The sequence below is a fragment of the Plodia interpunctella genome, chromosome 13 (assembly GCF_027563975.2).
Source record: "Plodia interpunctella isolate USDA-ARS_2022_Savannah chromosome 13, ilPloInte3.2, whole genome shotgun sequence".
NCBI classification, from domain to species: Eukaryota; Metazoa; Arthropoda; class Insecta; order Lepidoptera; family Pyralidae; genus Plodia; species Plodia interpunctella.
In genome coordinates this window covers 2,066,947-2,091,575 of record NC_071306.1, presented here as the reverse complement: position 1 = coordinate 2,091,575, position 24,629 = coordinate 2,066,947, and the positions used below count along the sequence as shown (strand labels likewise).

Sequence of the window (24,629 nt, the reverse complement as noted above, 5' to 3'; positions counted from 1 at the left end):
ATGGTTTAATGCTTAAAAATTATGTTATTTTATTAAGTCGAAGGTCGAGATTCATCATTAATTCCTTCTCCAAGTTTCGGCAATTCATCTAAGCATTGATCGTTAAGAAATTCTAGCAGTTTGTAGCTTTCAAAATGATGTGTACCATACTATACTAATAATTATAAATGTGAAAATCTGTCTGTACGGTTAAACCGCTGGACTGATTGATGAAATTTGGTATACTGTTTTTTTTTTTAGAAAAATCATGTCTGTTCCGTTTTTGCAAATAAATTAGTGCGGGTGAAGCCGGGGGCAAAATTAACCATAATTTACCTGGTAGTTCAGACGTGCTGCACGAACTCTGGGTTGAGGAAGGAGAAGCCCATGAACTCGGTCTGGTCGAGGTTCATCATGAACAGCTTGTCCGTGGGCGTCAACTCCGTCTTCTCCTGAGTGAACTGCTTGTCGAAGTTGGACACGTCCTTGCGGTGTTTCTGTAATTATAACAATACATCACTTATACATTTCTCTTAACTTTTATTGTTGATAGCATAAAAAAGAAATTTAAAAAAAGAACGTACGATCTTAGGTTTGAAGGGCGGCTGCACGTCGCGCGCCTCGATGCGCGCCCAGTCGATGCGACGGAAGAACGCGTGCGTGCGCACGTCCTCCGCGCCGCGCGCGCCGCCGCCCAGGCGCTTCGTCGGGTTCTTCGTCAGGAACGCCTTGCACGCGTCTTTGGCTTCCTGGATTACACGACGAGGATTTTAATTTCAAATAAACTAAATTGTATGAATGACTGGCTGCGCTCCGGATCTTCACCCTGGAATTTCGGGTTAAAAGTTACCCTATGTGTTACTCCAGGTTGTATTCTATCCGTGTACCAAATTTCACAACAATCCGTCCTGCGTGAAAGTAGAGGGGCACTCTTTGTTTTTTTTCACTTTTAGACCAGCATGAAACGCCCATAAAGTAGCCTGTTGTCACTCTCAAACTATCTCACTACTACAGATCTATATTATTATAGAATACCCACAGATTTGTATAAATCTTTGCTATCTCTACACCATAAATCAACCACAATTTAAAAGGCATATCAATTATACCTAAATATTTCGTTCGTCAGGCGTTACCTATCCAATGCTCCATTTTGACGTGAAAGACATTAACATTAAAAATAATTCATGCCTCACCTTGCTCAATGTCTTAGGGTACGACACACTATTATCCGTGATGGCAGCGAACAGTTCTTCTTCATCTTCTCCGTCGAACGGCGGCTGCCCGACCAGCATTTCATACAGCAACACCCCATACGCCCACCAGTCCACCGACTTCCCATACGGCTGGTATAAGATGATCTCAGGAGCTGGACAAAGATTTTATTTGCAAGTTTTCATTTCTAAATCTTTTTGGAAAGATATCTCTAGACAGACCCTTTCTGTTAAAAGACAAAGATAATTTATTTTATTTGCAAAAACATAAGTTTACATTTTTTACAATGTGATGTTAAAAGAAAACTTTGGTATGCCATGCTATCATCCCACAAAACTAATAAATAAAAGTAACATTATTATATCGATCCTATTTATTAATGTCATTTTTATCTGAGTTCGTCGTTAAAAAAATCGTTTAGATTATAATAACACTTATCAATCAGTAACGATCTGAGGTGCTACATGACGTGTGAAAATATAAATGAAAGACATAGATACAAATAACAAGAGAAGCAAGAGCAAATTGTTAGCGATCTCAGAAATTTCTTCCAAATAAAATTGCCACACGATGAGGGACAAAATGTCGAAAATATAACGCTGCGATACGTTTCTCTTTATGTATTTCTACATAGGTTTCTCTGTCGTGTACAGTCAACAGCAGCAGCACATCAGGTTACCCCGCATGAAACTCTATGGCGCAGTAATAGCGGCGAGTTTGCAATACATTTGGGTAGGTTGATGTGCTGTTGTCTGTACGAGCGAAATGGAAGATATGCTGGTGGTCAACTGGTTGCACTGTACAACTTACCTATATAGTCGGGAGTGCCGCAAAATGTTTTAGTGGTTTTGTCGCCAGTGATTCCCTCCTTGCACATGCCGAAGTCGGCGATCTTGATGTGGCCATCTTGGTCGAGAAGGACGTTATCCAGCTTCAGGTCGCGGTAGACGATGCCGCGGGAGTGCAGGAAGAATAAACCAATGGCGATCTCGGATGCGTAAAACCTGGAATAAAATAATTTGAGAAAATCTAAAAAAAATTTCACTCACCTAAATATACTTCTATAACAACAACATTTACGCTTGTCTGTATGTTTATATATTTCTCCTATATCTTTTTTAATTTAATATTTTATTTTTTGTTCATTTATTTAATATTTATATAGTTTACTTCACCCCCTTAGTTTACTTGTGTCTCTTTCCATCCAAAGGTTGGCTGGAAGAAATTGCATTAGCGATAAGTCCGCCTTTGCACTCATTATGTTTGAATATATTGTTGTAACTTGTAACTCCTTTGTGAATGGTGCAATAAAGAGTTTATCTATCTATAGTTTTCTCAAATTAGCCTGGAATTGCACCAGTGAAAAGGTCGTATTTCTAGTCCAACCCTGTTATTAATTAAAATCGCAAGCATATACCTATGCTTTCGATTTTATTTAACGAATTCGATTTAAGCTAAAATATAGTTAGTATTTATTTAAGTATTTGTGAAGTATAGTTAGTCACTATCGTACTTTACAACATTGACAGAGTGAGACAAAACATACTTTAGCTTAAAGCATGCTTTAATTTTTTTGTGAATAGCAGGGCTGTTTCTTTAAAGTTTATTGTATCTTGTTTTGCATGCTTATACGTAACCCATACTTAATATTGAAAATATGATGAACACGAAAATATCAGTGAATCACCGGAAACAAAACATCGATTTTTACAGGAAAAATTTTACGAAACTTGGGTCATGCTTAATGATCAAGTTTACACGTTATAACAATTAAATGAAATCTAATAAAAAAATTTGTTCGAAATGCTTGTGAACGGTGTTGTTCATATAAAGGGACAAAATAATGTTATTTAAATTATAATATGAAATTTTATTTTAAATCCTATTAACGATAGAATAGGATTTAAAATATAACTGAATCATCAATATTCATGTGTTAGTAACAAAAAATAGACTATAATCACTTACACAGCCACGGGTTCCTTGAACTTTCCACACTGTTGAATTTGGAACATCAAATCTCCTCCATTCACGTATTCCATCACGAAGTACAGTCGGTCCTGGATTAATAGGAAAAGGACTAAAATTTGGCAAAGAAAAGAACTGGAACGTTTGCTTAAAATGATTAAGAGACGATCGTCCACTATCCATAAAAAACAACTTACATTAAAATAATTAGTTTACTAACTATAAAGGCGTGTGTGCGCGTGTGTAAAGCGACCAGACCTTTTAAAACAGATTATTAATTTTGTTTTCATTAATTAATATTTTTAGGTACTCATTAGTACGTACTGAATTTTAATTTCTGATACTTCCTTTGGCAAAGCCTGCGTCAAGTGTTTCCGCTTCTTGGCTTCACTACTCAATGGTTTATAAACACATATTTAGGGTTTTGGTTCCTGGAATAGGATGTCCATCTCCTCTCGTCGTCTTACAAGACTTCAAAATTTAAAGATTTGTCACGATGATCTCTACGAGTAGCTTAGTTTCGAATGTTAGTTACAGCCTCAAATGAAATGAACTCGCGAGTATTAAAGACTTCCAATCCTTATTATTATAAGAGATTCCATCCAATTATAAAAACATACCATTGTCTGGAAGCAGGAGTGCAGCTGCACCAAGAACGGCGGCTTGTTGCTCAAAGCCAAGACCCGCTTCTCCACCATGGTGCACTCCACGTCGTCGTCTTGGATGATGATATCCTTCTTCAAGATCTTGATCGCGTACAGCTCATCTGTGCCGCGACGCTCTGCTAGCATCACCTGGAACATTTAGCAGATGTGATTGAGTTATTTGATTGTTTGAATAGTTATTGCTAATGTTGGAAAGCAGCATAGGCATACCCTAATCACACAGGAGATGGAATGACGACATCTTGAAAAATGTGGGATTGGATTCGGCCCAAGAATGCGAGGAGCAGAATAGAATGTCAAAAGAAGCTAAGGTACGAAACGTAAAGTAAGATCCATAAGAGCATAATATGAAGACATTTTACAGGCGAACAACTCCTCAGAAGTAACGCCTTACCTTACCAAACGACCCTTTCCCGAGCACCATAATGAAGTTGAAATCGGATGCTCTGATGACGTCAGCGGCGGCCATGTTATGTGGGACTTCTCTGTCTGGCGGAGGGGGCGCCCTGCGCGCACCAACACTAGTAGCCCTCATTTGAGTCTTGAGCTGAGCTAGGTCTGTGCCTTCTTCTGGTACGGGCACGTTGTAGAACTCTCCCTCTTCCTGGGTGAGCAGTTTGAACCAGCCCTCAGCGGGGGCTTTCATCAGCTCGGATATGCCGAAAGAGAGCGAACCCATGAAGTCGTTGCGCGATGTGCGGTCCCAGTCCCACACCTGAAATGTTTTAGGAAAATTTCAAAGTTCTGAAAGTAAGCAATGCTCGAGTCAGAGAGTTCTGCTCTTTCCTAATATACATGTCTAAACACTTTGGATGAAAACTAGGTATACAAAAAAAAATAAGTATGTAATAAATATTTCTTTTTTATGTTTCAAAAGATCATCTATTGTTTCTGTTTAGTTATGATCCAGCGTCTTCAATTAGTTACAGCTTTAAAAAACAAAGCTGATATGAGTCCGCATACTTCTCAGCTTCATCTTTTAAAGCTGAAAAGAAAATTGAAAGATACCCTACCTCAATAAGCAATCGGCGGTCCTTGTCCTCAGACTTGAGGTCGAATGCCAGTTTCTCATTCCACACCGGGTTGAGCGTGCTGCGGATGGTCTTGGTTTTTTTCTTGACATTGTCCGAGTCCGGGATCAGCTTCATCTTGACGTATGGGTCCGATAGGCCGTTCGGGTCCATTGGGATCAGGTTGCGACCTTGCTTCACTGAAAACGACACAAAATATGTTTTATTTTAGCCAACTATTTATTGTGTATATTTTATTATGTATAAAAATTAAAATAATATTTTACGCTACTCATTTTAAAGTTATCGCCCATTGCTGCCGACGGGTCAGAAGTTCAGAACAACCAATGCTTTAATGTTTTCATTAACTCAACTAGTTTAATGAAAGAAACTACTTATCAAGTAGTCGCTAACTATGGCAATGAGAGTAATCCAGAAGAAAAAAAAACTGACAAAATTAAAATGAAAGTTATGTAAATAAAATTACCTTCAACATTGAGCTTGTTCCCCACACAAGCCACCACAAGTTGGATGCGCCCGCGCCTCTCGGTGTGGTCGCAGCCGCATAGGTTCGGAACAGACTCCTCGCATCGCTTGTGCACGTTCATGTCACATGCTAAATCGAAAGACATGTTATAATACGTACTTGATTAAAACTAAAATGAAAATACTAGTCACCCATCATTAAGACTGGAAGAAAAGAGGAAAGAAATTGACTCGTATTTTAATCATAATGTATTAAACAATCATTGTAAGAAATACGATAAATCATAGTTCTTAAAATTTTAGTCCAGTAGAACACAGAATATAGAATATTTTTGTTAGAGTTACTATATCTAGTCACATAAACGATTTAGCACAAGCAAGATGCATTATATAAATCATTAGATAAAGAAATCCTATCACAATATACAAAAGATCATTGAAGAAAATACATCAAAATTTTAGCTAGTGCAAAGAAAAACAAAAGGTTAGAAGGGATCAGAAAAACTTAAAGCGAAGTTGATGTTCATGCAAAATTTTACGAACAACTTGGAAAGAAGTTGTTGAAAAGACGGAGTTTACATTAAGTTGAAACTTGGAAGAAACTTTTCAATATAACACTTTACCGCAAAGTTTAAAAACTTAAAAATTAATTGTAGGAATGAAACGCAGTGGATTTGTCATTATGTATTTGCGTGCATAAACTATATAGTATTGGCACTGGAAAACCAATAAACTTTTTCAGTACTTTTTTATTCCAACCGATACAGACAATGCTGGAGTTCAAATTCAATTTCAAAGTTGAAGCTGATAATTTAATATTTGGGATAAATTTAAAAGAAATACAAACTAGCAACTAATACGAGCATACTAAATATGTACAGACAACTGTTACAAACTACAGTCATTCAATAACTAAACTTCATGCTTCAAAGATTTTTTACAACAAGTTCCATAAAATCTGCTAAGTTTCTAACAACGAACTAAATTTAATTAACTTTAAACGAAATCTGTTTGGCTTTCTGAGACATCTATTGATAGATTAATTCAATACGAAGTTTGGATGATGCTAGACTTAGTATTTCAATCTATTCTCGGGTGTGCTAAGAGATTACGTGAATCAATCAACAATTGATAAAATTTTCTCGTATAAGTACTAAGAATATTTAATAACTTTGACTTTAGAAATATTACTGCATAATCTTTATTTAATATACTTATAACAACAGCTAATGGGATAATATCGAGTGATTTGACCACATCCAGTGAAGTTTCAGGCATATCTGATCCATATATTTCTACAGGGTCACCCCAGGAACTAGTTTCCTCGGCATTGGCACATGTCCATCATTATAATGACATATTTTATACCTCCGCATTTATATCCCTGGTGCGCGAGGCCGTGTAGCATTGTGCCACAATGGTCACAAAACGTTGGAGCTAGGAACGTCCAGTTATTCCATTTGTGGGGCGCGTAGGCGGCCTTAGCAACAACAAATCATAATTAATACCAGAAAAAAATTTGGATACGGCGCAGCATTTAAACTGTCTTGTAATTAAAAATCTCCCGAAGAAGGAAGGAAGAATTCACAAAAATACTCTAATTATTATGTATAAAAATCTACAAAAATGTAAAAAAGATACAATACAAAGCATTAGCATAAAACCACCACCGAAAACAAATCTGAAAAAGAAGCGGGCACACATAAAGCAGTTAAGAGATCCAAGCATATTAGAATTGTAGAAGGCGTATCATCAAATAAAGTTAGAGCGTCTTCTGTCTTCTGGAGGCATGGTACCTTGACACTTGAGGCCCTGGTGGATGAGCCCGTACAGCAACGACCCGCAGTGGTCGCAGAACGTCGGGGAGGAGTATGTATGATTGCGGAAGTTGTGCCGAGTGCGAGTGTCCTGTCGATAATGTATTTAGATGACATCGCATGCATATCTGATATTTTTTATATGAGCCCATATTTGCGTGCATTGTTGGAAGTTTACAAATATATCCCCGATGCAACACTTGTTATGCTTAAAATAGCTGAGCATTCATAATTTAATGTTATGATGTACATAAGTTACATGTCTCTATTCCTATCATGTATTTATATTTTGTATCACATTTTATCATAACAAAGCGTTATCCGTCAAACAAATCGGTGGTCATGAATATTTATTTATTTATAATCCTGAATTTCCAAGTTTAGCGGAGTCTTCTTACATAGATTTTACTTATCTTTGTTCATAAGATAAAGAAAAGTAAATACTACGAAAAATATTGTAGAAACAGGTGGTAAGCCCTGTTAAAGCTTGTCACAGACATTTCTTTTGTCGAGGTTTTATTGGATCCAATAAATGTTACTTCCAAGAAGATATTTCTCTTGTTTACTAAGAATTTTCAGCGTTGTTTTCGATTCATCAATACTTGGGCTTGGCTGGCTTTGTCTCATTCTGAATTAGTTTTAGAAATATCTAACATTCTATACTCGACGACTGTAATCTCTAAATTTAATCATTTATTTTAGGAAAGTCATCTTTTCTGATACTAACCGCGAAGCGTCAACATCTCGAGGCATCACATTGATTTTATCTCCTTTATCTATCATATTCCAAATTGTAGTACAATATTTTGCACGTGTGTCAATTTTATCGGACCTTTGTAATATTTTTAATATAGTAAGTTTTTACTTAGGTATTTTTACCTAACCATTCAAAACTTCGTTTATTAGTTAACTAACTGTCGAGTCTACGAGTAACTTTAATTATCATATTTGCAAATTCGAAAGCTATTTGAGTTTCCGCGATCAAGTTTGATATTCATGAAATGGAATGGAAGATCTAGAAATGACAGAGAGACATTTTCATTGCTCCTTAATTATATTCCGGGTGCTGCAAAGCTGACTAACAAAGTTATAAATGAATGAGAGGTAGAATAAAATTAATTGCACCTTTTTGAATTCTAATTGCATCAAAATGTAGTAATATTATTTTTTTAATACTATATTGGGCCTAAATGTTTTTCTCCCATCGCATAATAGAACTCTGTGATTTCCTGAATGAAAGGCTTTTTAGTCATGTAATTATCATAAAAACGCATTATCCGTTTGGTTTTTGTATACTAACCTCATTAACATTCAATACGTTTTATCTTCATCGTTTTATAGTCGCACTTCTCATGGCAAGAGTCGTGGCAATTATGTAGAATGAAACACAAACACTTTTTTGATAATGATGCAGCAGTATGTCCAGTAGACCACGAAGGTCTACAATATGTATTATATATGTACATCCTAGAGTATACACAACATGGCTCTAATTAACTAACAAGCTTTTAAAACACCGTAATAGCTACAGTGGTCGTAAAATGGTGTTTTTAATGTAATTAAAATGAAGTACATTACATCCACAATGTAGACTGAGCGCTTGGTAAGTACACAGCGTCATGTTGGCACGCAAATAGAGTGACCACCATATTACGAATTAAATTTTAAAACTACGGATAAATACCACAATTTCTATGTGAAATTTTTTGATCAATCCTCCTTTTACCAGTTTTTAATTTTATTACTTTAATTGATAAGAATTAATTTTTTTAACTGTGATATTGCCTCTTTAGTAGAACGCAATTTCATTTTCGCATCTTTTATAAAATCCTCTGATTTTCTTTATTTACTACCAATAAGACTTCTGAAATTCTGATATTTCGCAAACTGAAAGCCGTTTCGCCACAATTCGGCATTATATTATATAAAAAGAATATTTCAATAATTTTGTTATACATTATCACACTGATATCATGTTTTTTAACTGATTTTCAAAATAATAACGAGATAAAAAAATCTGGTATCGAGCGGGAATTAAACCCACGCCCATGTCTATCCAGAACAAGGCCGAATTGGAAAAGCGATTCCAGAAAATTTATATTCTCAACATCCTGATGTCTGAGGACAAACCCTGAAATATGGCAACCCTACACGCGGGGTGTATGCGAAACAATTAATATTAGGTCTAGTTAATTCTCATTAGAGGAGTGGCTCTTTGTGTTATTAATCTATTTTCATATCTGTAAACATGTAAAAAGAAATAGTTTCTTGGCGTTAAGTACTTATGCCATTTTCGAATTCAAACCGCTATGCAAATAAAGGAATCAAGCTTTTTTGTGAGACAAATCAACCTCAAAATGTGTAATTGATTGATGTTTTGGATTTTATATATGTTTTCCCGAATGAATGATTTCACCTCTCAATTCTTCAAAATTCACGTTGTGTCAATTCGAATTTAGTTCTAGTTAGTTCGAGTCTTGTGTTATGGGACTATATTTTATAACAAATACATCTATAGATAAACACCCAAGACCCGGGCCAATCAGAAAAAGATCATTTTCCATCATGACAAGGCCGGGGATCGAACCCGGGACCTCTTGGTTCTGAGGCAAGCACTTTACCACTGCGCCACCGAGGCAGTCTGAGTGATGAGGCTTGAAACTTTATTTTTTATTAGTTTGAGTGTTTAACCTTAATCTGGCCTGATAGGAAGCAGATACGAGGTCTAGGATGATACACGCCAGCTCAAATAATGCCTCAAGATATATTGTATGATTTGTACAATTTTATATTAATTAGGTACCTACCTATTCAATTTGTGAAATTAATGGAAACATTAAAGTAACAGTACAAGTACAATTAATAAATTCCCTCTACAATTTACGAGAGAAAAGTTATGAATTTGAGGGGTTTCACAGTTTCACTAAAACGGAACGCCCACTTATAAAAATTGAGAAAATATTATGTTGCCCTTCAAAACCCTAAAAGGAACGCAATTATGAGTCTAGACGAGTAAATTGCTACAGTCAAAGGGAATTATTTTTCTAGATCTATATATATAATCTTTGGTTTCAACTTAATTTTCTTTTTTTATTTATCACTAGTGGTTTCGTACCTAAACATTCCTCAGGAATCCGTATAGTATTTTTTGAGTTTATCGCAAAGAGACAGACGACATTGTTAATATGTAAGTATCCTTACATATTAACGGTGTCGTTTGTTTCTTAGGCAAACGAATATACGGGTTACCTGATGGTAAGCAAATAGCGCAGTCGATTGACACCAGCAACCCAATAAAAGCTAATGATGCGTTGCCGACCATTGCACAGTCGTGCTCCGACGACGCAGCACGTCACGGCTCTGTTGTTTTCTATAGGTTTTCACAATGACGTGCGTTAACGTACGACGAATCTACATATCTTTCCCGAATATATCCTACAATGGGCCTTTGTATTTAAGTATTAGGACTATTAGGGCCGTTATAAAATATGTATCTATATCTTCTACTTTAGAATCGTTGACGTATCCCATAACACAAGTCTTTCGACTCCAAAATCGAGGGAACACCTGTGCCCAAGCACACGACTCGATGATACAGCCAGCTGGCTGACGGACTTATTTACATAGTTGGTTCCTACCGAATTTCGAACGCCCCAGGGCAATTGTGAGAGCTGCGGGGAGGGGTTGCTGCTCCCTACTCTCCATACGACGCCTTAGGAGACAAATCAAGGGCAAGGGAAAATAAGATTAATTAACACAAACACGTCTTTTGTTTTGCTGACAGTCCTAACTGCCGACTAATGTTTCACCTTAACAACTGTATGGATCTAATTAAACTGTGCTTTGGGGTTAAATCTGTTTGGATTTGTCCGTATTATTTATTCAAATGTATAGTTATCACCGTTGGACACTCTACAGCACATGAAGTGCACACATGAACCTCTATGACGTTGTAATAGCGGCGAGTTTGCAATTAATTTGAATATGTCGATGTGACTTAATAATTGATTGATTGTGAGTTAATAATTTTAATTTATGTATTTAATTTAAAGTTATAACAAACAAAGTATCTCACGTCTGAGTCTGCCCCTTTGTCGGCGCCGGGACAGGTGAAGGTGACATACTCGTGGCATCTCTTGTGGACCACGAAGCTGCATACTGTGGCAAAAACAATATCATTTAACGTTAACTCTTATTGCCGGTTGTATTCTAGGCTATGAAGCTCGGGCAATCCCAAAATGGGACGTCGTCAAGCTTGCCTGAATTTGGGAATGCTATCGTTTCCTCTCAAACATGTCGACGGAATAATTCTAATCCTAACTAATATTATAAATGCGAAAGTAAGTTTGTTTGCTTCTTCACGCTCTATCTAATCAACCAATCTTCTTGAAATTTTGCATACGTGTAGTTTGTAGTATGGAGTAGGACATAAGGTACCTTTCATCCTGGAAAATTAACGCGGGCGAAGCCGCGGGCAGAAGCTAGTGTGCAAATAGATGCCGTCTGTGGACCAGCCATTATTTTTGGTTGCCAAAGCGGCATGCTTCGTTAACAAATTCGACAAGATAATGTCAACACAAATATTTTTCTGAAAGTTTTTATTTTTGGTCACATATGGCCCACCATGGCCAGTTATCCTTGTCGGTCTGTATGTACTACTTCAAATTTCATGTATATTCTTACCTTGACACTGGAATCCTTGTTTACCAAAGCCCCTGTAACAATAAAAAACAAAACAAATTATTGTTTTATTTTTATCACTGATTTTAGCAACATTGAAATTAGATTAACGTTCTCCATTCATCGACATTATTTTTAATATCCTTTTTACAATACAATAATTATTTAAAATTTAAATATATACAATAAATTTAACTATTATTTTCCTATTCGTCAATATCGTCTTACCTATTTGATTTATTCATCGAATCTATGAATTTCTGTATCGAATACAGAACTCGAGTTGATTCAAGACTCGATTGCTTTGATCGGACTACATAGAATTTAATCGAAATGCAGAAATTGCAATTACTGCTCAGGAGCTCTACCGACTGGCACTGACATGCCCTGAGCCAAACACGAATGTAGAAATAGATAAGACTGATATAAATAACAAATTCGCAAATAATTACTAAACATTATATTATATTAATGACTAAACATTTTGTAAGAAAATAAAAAAATAAAAACTATACGTTAATACAAGGGGGAAAACCTGTTATTCATAAAAAAGTTAAAACATACTCTTCGCTAAAATATGTTTTGTTTCTTTCTGTCAAATTAAATATTATAAAGTACGATAGTGACAAAACATATTTTAGCTCGTGTGAAAATTTTAACTTGGTAGAATTACAAATTTTTTACTCAAAAAATTTCAAATTTTGCTCGCAAGTTTCATTGTCATTTGGCAAGCATGTCGCTGAAGCTGCGTTTAAATAAAGACAGAGATATGGGTATTCTGTTGTCTATGAAACTTATTAGTCTATGGCTACCGGCTTACGTGCGCTGCATAGCAGACGGACCAACGCAATTTCAGTGGAGGGCTATTTCCGGGATTGCTGGTTACTGTCGCGCTCAAATATGCTTGTAATTATCTAATTCTATTTAACTGTAATTTGGAATCATTCGTTTCTAAAAGTTTCCTTTGTAAGTGAAGTATTTAGTTCCCGTTTAGTTAGATCGTGGTTTTATTGAACCACTATTGTGTGAAGAGAGAGTCCATCACGTCGTTCGCTTCTTGAAAGCCTATGGTTAAAAAAATTATGTGGATTTTATCAAAGCAAAGTTAACAAAAATAAGACTTTTTATATATTATTATCTATATATTCTTCCAGACAAACTTTTGATATAAATCTTGAAGAGGAAACAAATTATTGCATGTCAGATCAAAGTAAACTGTTAAAACATATATATACAGATATAAATATTATTTCAATATTTTAATAAACAATAGTTACTAAACAGATACCTAACAAATAAATAAATATAAATATATTAGGACAAATCACACAGATAGCCCCTAAGGAAGTTCGAGACTTGTGTTATGGGATGCTAACTCAACGATACTATATTTTATAACAAATACATATATAAATAAACATCCAAGACCCGGGCCAATCAAAAAAAGATCATTTTCCATCATGACCCGACCGGGGATCGAACCCGGGACCTCTCGGTTCAGAGGCAAGCACTTTACCACTCCGCCACCGAGGTCGTCAAACAACAGCAGTTTCCAGAATTAACCAAAATATTTCAATTTCTACAGCTCACTGCGGGGTGGGTGTATGTAACAATTATTTGACCGATATTATGCAGCTTGCAGCTCTGCCAACCGCACCGCTGCAATATTACGTCCAATATAAGGCCAGGTTTGTATAACCTCCACCGCGACAAAATATTCCGAGTAAATGTTTAATTTCAGATAAATTTTATAGCCTTTTCCCTTGATCGACTTTTACAATATGTGTGGGAAGAGAAGCACCTGGCAATTTCTATGTCTCTATACTAAATAACAGGTATTGAACGCGCGCACATACCTTTTCTATTTTCTAGGCGTTTCGGACCTTGTTACAGAGGTCCGAAACGATTTGCGCGTATAATTATGCAACGCGAAAGCTTAAAAGTAGTTAAATTCTATGTTTTACCTTCGCTCTCAATGTGGAAATTTCTATGATTGGTTTTTGTACTTTGTCTAGTACTTAATTAGGTCAAAGGTCACGATGAGCATATTGGATACCCTTAAAATGTATAACTCCACCCCACGCGTATAATATGTAGGTGTGCAAATTTCGACATTTGGACAGGGCATGTAATAGTAAATGTCAGAGTGAAAGGTCACGTTATTTACCAGAAACATGACAAAAACATGATCGTGTAGGTTTTTAGGATAACGATCAATCATCAATATACAGTATGTAACAAGAGACAGTAATAGACATTAATATATTTTCTATTTGATCATATATATATATATATATATATAATCACAAGAAAGGAACATTCCAAACATTTAACATGTGATGTGACACACAATTATTCTTATGTGTCGCGCTGCAGCAAGTCCAAAAGGTCAGGACCCAGCGGGCTTTTGCTAGCGAGCAAAAGCTGGTTTTCAATCAGACCTTAGGTCCAATCGTAAACGAGGTTAATTATAAGATTTATAAAATATAAAATATCTTACCTGCTTCAACCTAAAACTTCGCATAAGGTATCATACTTATAAATGTGTGTATATTTTAACTTTTTCTTAGCTGATTGAAGCGTCGACGTTGTCGATCTACAGCCAAAAGTAGTGATGATAGAAAGCTACAATTTAATTTTCATCACAATGTTTTCCTTCACCGGAAACAATCAGTGGTGGACGAAAACTATACTAGAGTCAGATTGGTATACAAACTCGTGCGGCACTAGTAGAATTCCAACATGTCACCTTACGGTTCCACAGGCGTGGTTAACCATTGGACCACTATCGCGTCTATATTATTATTTAGTCAATAAACAAACAGCGCGACCGTTTTTAATGATATTTATTACTTCGCTTATACAGGTAGGTGTGAGCGTCTATGCCAAAAATATAATAATTTACGATTCGGCTCGCAGTCCAAAAACCGAGATCAAAGCGGTGGCAATAGGAACCGTACTACTGATATATGACGTTGGAGACCGAATCTGCCACAAATGTACGTTTTCATAATGTAGAGGACAGTAAAATCTGTTTGAAACTAGCTTTTACCCGATTTCGCCCGAACATTTATTTACCAGGATGAAACTGATATCCCATGTCCTCCGTAATTCAAACTACATGTATACAACATTTCAAGAAGATTGGTTGAGCACAAAATTTTAACGTTACATACGTGACATGTAAGTTACGCGGAAAGGTAACTAACAAATAAACTTAGTTTCTCATTTATACTATTAGTTAAGATTAGAATTCCACACAGACTTGAAAGTCGCAAATGCAAAAGTTATCATATCTGTATGAAATTTTGTCTTTGACAAGTGTCTAATACTGTTTGTTGGTTTTCAAATTTTCTCTAAAATAGTTTCAAATATTGCATTAGCAATGTAAATAAAGTACCTAAATAAAGATTGATGATATAAGCCTATTATCAAAATAATATTCAAAACTTAATATTTTAACATCTAGGTAGGTATATCCTGTTATTTGGTTATTTTAACCAAGGTTTCCATTGCAACCATTTTCTTATTCCAAAACTTTCACTTACTTAAAAATTATAATGATGATAGCAGAAACTTTACCAGCACAATCATTATTTTATTGATGTTTCAGAATTTGAAATTCGAATGCGCAGGCGTAGAGCATTCGAATTTCAAATTCTGAAATAAATAAAGTACTGGCTGGCGAAAATTCATTACAAAAGGACCGAATCGAATACAAACTCTAATCGAATACAAATTCGAATATGGAAATAAGATTAGGTAAGCGGTTGTTTGAAGGACTCTAGAAACCTAGAAACTGGTGGAGCGTACAATCGGAATCTCGTTTGAAATTCAAAGTTTCTACCAACTTTATGTTATTGACGGCATGACACGATCACGTAACGACCCTTCTATCAGAGACCTTTATTAGTTACTGCGACATGTGCGCGGGGCTTCGTTCCTGTGTTACGGATTTCGGAATAAATAGTATCCTATTGTATCCCGGGGTTATGGGGATATCTGAAAATGATATTTCCTATGACTTGCGGTTGCTCTTAGATCCGCTCAACGCTCCGCGACAAAAAGCTTATTTATTACACTCAAATTATTTCCACTCCTAAAATCACATCAATCCATTGCTAAAATTTTGATTTGCTTCATTTTGACGTGATAGAAGTACAAACACACTTCCATATTTAAAATACTAGTATAGATATGGATGGATCGATCTGGACACTGCAGTCTTTTAGTATCGGGAAGCATGTTTGTAAAATAATTGTGATAATGCCCTTCTGTGTCAGTAAGTAAAAAACGATTTCTGTGGCTATACCAGATTTCGATATACTCACTCACAGTTTATGATATTGTTAGAATTTATTTTATTTTTATTAAAACATTGTACTATAGTCATGACAAAACGGTACCTTTGTTGAAAAATTAATTTAAAACAATATCAAGTTCTTTTTAGTTTAGCGTAGAAAATATTTTAACCATATCTTAGATTCGTCAGCCCAATTTATTGAAGAAGGTTCACCCACAATAAAGGTCAGTTAATTTACAATATTCGTAGGAGTTCAATTTTGGTATAAATTGACCTTAACGAGACATATAGAATTTGAAGAACTCAAAAATGGTAATAAAGCTGAGCCTAACTAAAGTAGAAACTTCGTCAAAGATTGTGTACAAAACACATCTGCTAATCTTCCCGATACTAGTCCGGCTTGCTTCGCATAAATTACTAGTACTTAAATCCGATAATGCTTCCTGTCCCGTTGTGTAAAATAGGAAAGGAACAGAAAGGTAGACTTTAATGTTCTGGAGTAAACAACTACAAATGATGTTGACAAGCATTAATTGATCTCAGATATGTTAGAAATTATATAATAATAGGGGTATTATTATGTCTAATAACAATATTTCAAGAGGTTAGATTCCAATCAAGATCTCTTTTCAAGAATCATGCAAGTGTCATCTCTGTCTGAAAATCGAAGTTGAAGCTGATACTCTATGCTGATGGATAGGATCAAAGGCATGTTAATGGCATGACTATTGAGGAAAGAGAAAAATTGGGAAAAGGACCCTGGACCAAGACGCTCTATGGAGCAAAGACATGGACGCGGAGGAAGAAACTAGGAAAATGCTCAAATGATAGCGTAAGAAAGTCTAATGACGATGCAGAGGATGGAAATCGATTCTAACGTTCAATTCTATGGAAACGCCTACATTTTTATGTTTATCTAGCCTGTGGTTGTGTCCCATTGTTGGGCAAAGGGCTTTCTTCTTATAAAAATGTGTATGCTGCCACACCCGACGGATATCAACCAAAGTCAACCCGCCATCTCTGTCGTGGTCTTTCCCTGCTTCTATATCTTGCAACGGAAATCTATTTACATAGGAACAAATTTATTAATTCAGTGAGGACGTCGCTGCTGTTGATCAAATTTGACAAGAAAATGATTGTGCAATATAGTTTCAATGTTAACAATGTATTCTTATTCCACATTGAAATGTTTGTAATCACTATATTGTAAGGCCGTGTCCAGTCGACTTTACGTCCTCGAATTACTATTAGGCCCTTAAGTTCTCGCTGAATTACTAATTGAACTCCCACATATTTTCCGAAACTAATACGCAAACTTACCGGGGCGTTTAATTTAGTAAATGGGTTGGACTTTACGGATGTTTCCAAAGTTTAAAATTTCTAGAAACCTCTTCGGTTTCAGTCTAACTTTAATGGAGTTATCAATAGTTTATGTATTGAAAGCGTCGAGAAGAATACGACAAAGCATCAAAATTAGCGTGAATATCAAATCTTTTTCTAGTCAATTTAGATCTGTCACTATTTCAGAATCCCATCCACCAATAAACCTTTATCCAGCTAAACGTCGTCTTCAGTTTTCACAACTCTTGGCTCTGTCTTCTCCATCTCTAGTACTATATAATAACTGTTGTACTTTAGAGTAAATTATAATCTTAATACAATTAGCGTCATCTAGTGATTCGAGAGCGCAAACTTTTTATTTACCTTGCTAGTCTGTGGATCTTGTTTTGACAGTTCCGTTCCCGGGTGTACGTCCTGTCTTTTTATCTTGAAAATTGTTATCAGTTAAGTACTGCAGTTAAAATAAAGAAAACTAGTTTCTCAGTAGTACAAATTCTTTTATTTCAACATGGTAGCAGAGCGTAGTTATCAAGATAAATCAGTGTAAAAAGAATATACAGTAAAGATACGAAAAAATATGAGAACACGATTGAGGTTATAGACCGGCATTTTATTGGTAACAAATAAAAAAATGTGAAGAAAACTAGTTATCAAAGTAATAATCATAAAAATGGCTAAACAAGCAAGGATCGAAGATATAATTTTACCTATTTTTGATGGAGCAAACTATTCAAGTTGGAAATTAAGGTTAGTAACTTTATTGGAATACAAAGAATGTCATGAGGCAGCCATTTGCATAATGCCGGCGTCTGTTGAAAGTGAAAATGCGGAGAAGGAATGGAAAAAGAAAGATTTAAAAGCAAGGACCATTATAATGAGTACAATATCTGATAAACAACTAGAGTTTGTCAGCGAGTGTAAAACAGCATATGAAATGATACTTAAGTTCGACAAAATGTATTTAACGCAGTCTACAGCTATGCAAATAATATGTAGAGGAAAAATTGAAGAGATTAGACTTAACAATTATAACACAGTAGAAGATTTTTTTGTGGATTTTGAAAAAACAATAAATGATTTTAAGATGGCTGGAGGAAAGCTGGATGAACCTGAAAAGTTAAGATATTTGCTAAGAGCGTTACCACCAAGCTATAGTTACATTGGGGATTTCCTAGATGTTATTCCAGAAGAACAAAGAACAGTTGATTATGTACAGTCTAAAATAAAAGAGAAGAATATGACTACTACTGAACCAAACAATAAAAACAATGTGAGTACATTTGCTACAAAAACTAGAGCGCAATGTTTTGTCTGTGGAAAAACTGGCCATATTAAGAAGGACTGCTGGCATGCACCGAAAAATACCCAAAGACAACAAACTTACCAAGGAAGACATAATTTTAATTCAAGTCAGCGAGGACTGCAGAGAGGTCACAGCAGAGGTGGTTCCTACAGAGGTCGTGGCCGAGGCAGAGGTCAAGGTCTTTCCAGTGGTGAATTTTCAAAAAACTTTTCATCAGAATCGTGGACGGCTCAAGTGTGTAATTCAGAAATTAATCAGGTAACTGAAGATACTGATAAGAATCATTGTAATAATCATATTGAAATTAACTGGCTTTTGGATAGTGGTTGTACTGATCACCTAATAAACAATGAATCCTACTTTTTCAATTGCATAGATTTAAAAATTCCTGTTGATGTGAAACTGCCAGACGGAAAAATGTTAAAAGCAACTAAATTAGGTACTGTCAAGGTTTATTTTGAAAATTATTATAATGTCAAACATGTAGATTTAAAAAACGTTTATTTTGTCAAAGGTATAAAGCAGAATTTGTTAAGTTTTTCTAAGATAACTAAGTATTGCACAATAGTAGCTAAGAATGAAAATGCAAAAATTTATAATCAGTCTAGAGAATTAATTGTTGTTGCTAATAAATTAAACGATTTGTATTGGATTAAGAGTTACTTATCGAACATCTATAAAAATGAAACTTATGCACATTCAATTGAATTAACTCACAAAGAGAAATGGCATAGGGCACTTGGTCATGTGAACTTTCAATATTTAAATAAGTTGATAAATGATAAATTAGTAGATGGTTTGCCAGATAAGATTGAAAACACGGAAATGAAATGTTCAAATTGTATTAAAAGTAAAATGTCTAATGTACCTTTTCAAAATAATAGGAAAAAGACTACTGAAATTTTGGAATTAATTCATACCGATTTGAATGGTCCGCATAACACAACAGGATATGGCGGTGAAAAATATTTTTTAACATTTATTGATGACTATAGTAAATGTACAAGAATTTTCTGCATTAAAAGTAAATCTGAAACTGCTAATTGCTTTATAGAATTTGTAAATTTAGTAGAAAATAAATTTAATAAAAAAGTTAAGAAATTACAGTGTGATAATGGCAAGGAATATTTAAATAAGGATATATATGCAGCAAAAGGGTATAGAATTGTTACCATGCCCACCCTACGTCCATGAATTAAATGGGGTAGCGGAAAGATATAATAGATCTGCTATGGATATAGGTAGATGTTTAATGAGAGAAGCTAAAATTCATAGAAAATATTGGCCAGAAGTAATAAAAACAGCTGCATACTTAAAAAATCGAACAATTGCAAATACAGCTGAAAATAAAACTCCTTACGAAATATTTTTTGGAATAAAACCTAATGTAGGACATTTAAAAATTTATGGCAGTAGAGTTTTTGTCAGGGTTCCTGAAGTTTTAAGAAAAAGTAAATGGGATGATAAAGCCCAACTAGGAATTTTAGTGGGTTATAATGAAAATGGTTATAGAGTTTTATTAAATAACAGAATAATTAATGCCAGACATGTTCAGGTAGTAGAGGACAGTACTAATTTAATTTGTTTGGAAAAACTTGATGATCAAAGAATGAGTGATAATAATTTAGATACTAGTGTGACTTTAAGAAATATGTCAAATGACATTTTAAAAACCGATTATGAAAGTGATGAAAGTTTTCAAGATGCAGGTGAGATAAAATCTAATAATGAGGATGAGGAGGATAATAATGATAATTTAGATGATAATAGAGATAAAACTGTACCAGAAGAAGTACCTAAAAGAAAAAGAATCCCAGTGGCTAGGTATGGTAATCCAGTTACGCATTATATATATGTAAACTATGTTGATGCAAATGTACCAAATACATTTGAGGAAGCGATGCACTCCTATGATTATAAAAAATGGCAAGTAGCAATGAACTCTGAAATAAATAGCTTAAATAAGAATAATACTTGGAAAATAGTTGACAAGCCAAAAGATAAAAAAGTTTTAGATGTTAAGTGGGTTTTTAAAAAGAAGAGCAATAATGTGTATAAAGCTAGATTAGTTGTAAGAGGATTCCAGCAAAAGGAATTCATTGAAAATGTGTATTCACCAGTAGGAAAAATGCAAACATTGAAAATTTTATTGTCGTACAGTTGTAAAAATAATTTATTTATTGAACAAATGGATGTCGAGACAGCATTTTTAAATGGACATGTAAAATCAGAAGTATATGTTAAACAACCAGAAGGTTATGAAACTGGAGATAATAAAGTTTACAAGTTGCAAAAGGCTCTCTATGGTCTCAAAGAAAGTCCTAGAGTATGGTATGATTGTTTTGATAAATATATAAAAACATTGAGTTTTGTTAGAAGCAACTATGATTATTGTTTATACGTAAATAGTGCAAGCAAAGATCCAATATACATATTAATATTTGTTGATGACCTTTTAATTAGCTGTAAAGATAAAAATAAAATAGTAGAGATAAAAACTAGTTTAATGAAAAGATTTGCAATGAAAGATTTAGGTAAAATTAAAAGCTATATTGGCATAGATATTGATTATAGTGATGATAAAAAAATGATGACACTAAATCAAACAAAATATATTGAATCTTTGGCTGCAAAATATGAGTTAGAATATGCTAAGTTGTATGATACTCCTATGGAGACAAATTTAAAGTTGGAACAAGCTATAGAAGTAGATGAAAATATAAAGTATAGAAATTTGATAGGTGAATTATTGTATATTAGTACAGGCACACGGCCAGATGTGGCATACAGTGTAAATTATTTGAGTAGATTTCAAAATTGCTATAACCAAACACATTACAAATATGCATTAAGAGTTTTAAAGTATCTATATAAGACCAAAGATTTAAAGTTAACATACTATGATAATGTAGATACTGAAATATTAGACTGTATGGTAGATTCTGATTACGCAGGAGATAATGTGGATCGAAAGTCTACATCAGGCTATATAATAAGACTTTTTGGAAACTTAATTTTTTGGAAAACACATAAACAAAATACTGTAACTAAATGTTCAACTTTTGCAGAATATATTGCTATGTCAGAGGCTGTAACAGAAATACTTTTTATTAGAAACTTGCTAAGTGAATCATTTGATATTAAATTTTGTGTACCGATTAAGTTGTATGAAGATAATTCAGGTGCAATATCAATTGCTAAGTTTGGTAACTTTACCAAAAATTCAAAACACATTGAAGTGCAGTACCATTATATAAACGAGAACTATGAAAATAATATAATTGATATTGTAAAAATAGATACAAAATTTAACTTAGCAGACATATTAACTAAAAGTTTAGATAAAACAAAATTTTTCAAAAACAGATATGAGTTTAGGTTAATCTAGTATAATTAGTATATACTTACTTAAGATTTCAATAAATTGTTTATATAAAAGATTTAAGATTATAAATTTAAGGAGGCGTGTTGTACTTTAGAGTAAATTATAATCTTAATACAATTAGCGTCATCTAGTGATTCGAGAGCGCAAACTTTTTATTTACCTTGCTAGTCTGTGGATCTTGTTTTGACAGTTCCGTTCCCGGGTGTACGTCCTGTCTTTTTATCTTGAAAATTGTTATCAGTTAAGTACTGCAGTTAAAATAAAGAAAACTAGTTTCTCAGTAGTACAAATTCTTTTATTTCAACAATAACTATAATAAATTGTTATATAGATGCTGATAGAGATAGACAAGGAATTTAATTAAACTAATATTTCATCGGGTTTTCGTAAAGAAAAGCAAATTAACATCAATTTATAGAATGCCAGCAATACAGTATTAAACACGATAGGGTTAAAAGCATTTAGAATATACTAGAACAATGCATATTCATGCTAGCTTGGGTACTTGTAATTTTTACCTACAAAAGGGTCTCGAAAAATATTTTTAGGTGAACATTAAAAGCTGAAGTAAAATGTATTGTGAGATGTTTTCTCTGTGCTATTGTTCGTTGTTATAAAACCTGGCGCAGCGTCAATGAAGGGGTGGATCGGGGTGGGGACAATTTTACAGACCAGTGGCGCGGGAGCCCTGATTGGAGAACTGATGATGCCCGCTTAAATTGTTTTCGACTTGTTGTGGGTTCCATACTGAAAGATTAAGGAGATTGTTTGGGTTCGGAAGTGAAAAGTGTGAGGGAATATCGGGAGGGACTGGTAGAAGACAAAAAGAAGAGCTAGGAGGAGGTAAAGAATTTGAAAACACGTATTTTGTAACAGACGAAAAATGGTGCTTTTTAGTGTCTAATGATTATAAGAGAGAAGTTTGACACAGAAGAAGAAGGTGGTTGTTAGAGGAATGCAGACGATTGTCACTATTACGAAAGGTGAACTTTAGAAGAATCAGATTGGTAAAGGAACTCATGTGACTACTTGTTCAAACCTGGCACCTTTCGTTTACTTAACCATTGGTCCTTTAAGAGTAAATTCAATAAGCCTATATAAAACGACGAAGCACAATGGAGCGGCATCGCGCTGCGTCGACGCTACGGAAGACGACGGAGCAATGGGGCCGAAGCCTTGATCGTTAAATATTGCACCGTGATAACACGGTAATCATTTATTCGAAACGAGACAATTTGCCAAGCCAATGATCTGAGAGACACGACTGGGGGCCGGTGGGGAGTGAAATCGAATATTTGTCGTTTTTCAAAACAACGTTTTAAAAAAGGAACCGATTGTAGATCGATTTTAAATAGTTTATTTTATTCATTTTTCACCCACCACTTGTTTTAAAAAATAATTATTGCCAATAAAACTTACTTATACAAAGCACACAATCCTACTAATATTATAAAAGCGATAAAGTTTGTGAGGATGTGTGTATGTTTGTTACTTTTTCACGCGAAATATACCGGACGGATTGTTGAATTGAATTTAGTACACGGATACAAAATAACCTTAAATAATATATAGGGTACTTTTTATCCCGAAATTTCCACGGAAGCAAAGCCCTGGAGCGCAGCTAATTATAATAAAAATACTACCCTGGGTAGTACCTGGTTAAACAACAGCAGTGTGAAGATAAATTAGTGAATTGAGTTCAGAATTTCATTCATAAGTAGCGACAATAAATTGTTATGATGGTGGGCAGCGTTGGCGCTGGTCCAACTCCTGATGAAACGGAATATAAAGGAGACTGTCACGGACAGAATTCTGTTTTGCCGCCAACTGTATCCCTACTTCCCTGCACACTAAAACCATAACATTTTTATCAATTTCTTCTATTTATTGTTACAGACACGAGAAAAATAATAAAAGAAATTATAATGTGAAAAATAAAATTATTTCTACAAAGACAGCGTTATAGAAATTAATCCATTTTTATGTATATCAAAAAGATATACTTCAAAAAGGTAAAGGTACATTATTATACAGTCACATCAACAGCATATCTACTAAATTTATAGCAATTCGCCCTTATTGCTACGGTATAAAGATCCATGGCGGCTAACTTGATATACGGCCGACTGTACGTGCCAATTAACAAAATTGTACGTTCCGTATTTGGAGAAATGAGAGGTGAAGTAAAATAATTTTATTAGACGAAAAATCTTTGTTAAGATATTTATTTTTTCCTCATTTATAAACTGCCTTTCTAGCTACATTCAAAGCAAGATTAACTCGTAATCTTCTTGTAAGGAAATGGTCCATTAGCCTAAGGAAAATTGGTTTAATACAGAATATATAACCTTAGTTTATCGCTAAATAGCTAATATTCTAAGTAAATGTCGCCATGTTTGTTTGCGTTAATGATTTCTTTATTATATTTTGACAACATAGTAAATACTGAAGGCCTTCCACGAAACTGTTGGAGTACA

The 24,629-nt window shown here is 34.6% G+C and overlaps 1 protein-coding gene across 1 annotated transcript in view; it reads right to left on the bottom strand.

Moving 5' to 3' along the window:
• Pkc53E (Protein C kinase 53E) overlaps window positions 1-24,629 on the bottom strand; it is a 143,925-nt gene that overhangs the window by 6,366 nt on the left and 112,930 nt on the right. The window contains exons 2-13 of the mRNA XM_053753038.1: window positions 11,824-11,855; window positions 11,216-11,298; window positions 7,120-7,231; window positions 5,325-5,453; window positions 4,841-5,037; window positions 4,222-4,542; window positions 3,783-3,956; window positions 3,163-3,254; window positions 2,005-2,198; window positions 1,176-1,348; window positions 564-728; window positions 316-476 (exon numbers count right to left, since the gene is read on the bottom strand). Coding sequence (XP_053609013.1) covers window positions 324-476; window positions 564-728; window positions 1,176-1,348; window positions 2,005-2,198; window positions 3,163-3,254; window positions 3,783-3,956; window positions 4,222-4,542; window positions 4,841-5,037; window positions 5,325-5,453; window positions 7,120-7,231; window positions 11,216-11,298; window positions 11,824-11,855 — 1,825 coding nt within the window. The 3' untranslated portion in view covers window positions 316-323. The remainder of the gene's footprint in view (window positions 1-315; window positions 477-563; window positions 729-1,175; window positions 1,349-2,004; window positions 2,199-3,162; window positions 3,255-3,782; window positions 3,957-4,221; window positions 4,543-4,840; window positions 5,038-5,324; window positions 5,454-7,119; window positions 7,232-11,215; window positions 11,299-11,823; window positions 11,856-24,629) is intronic.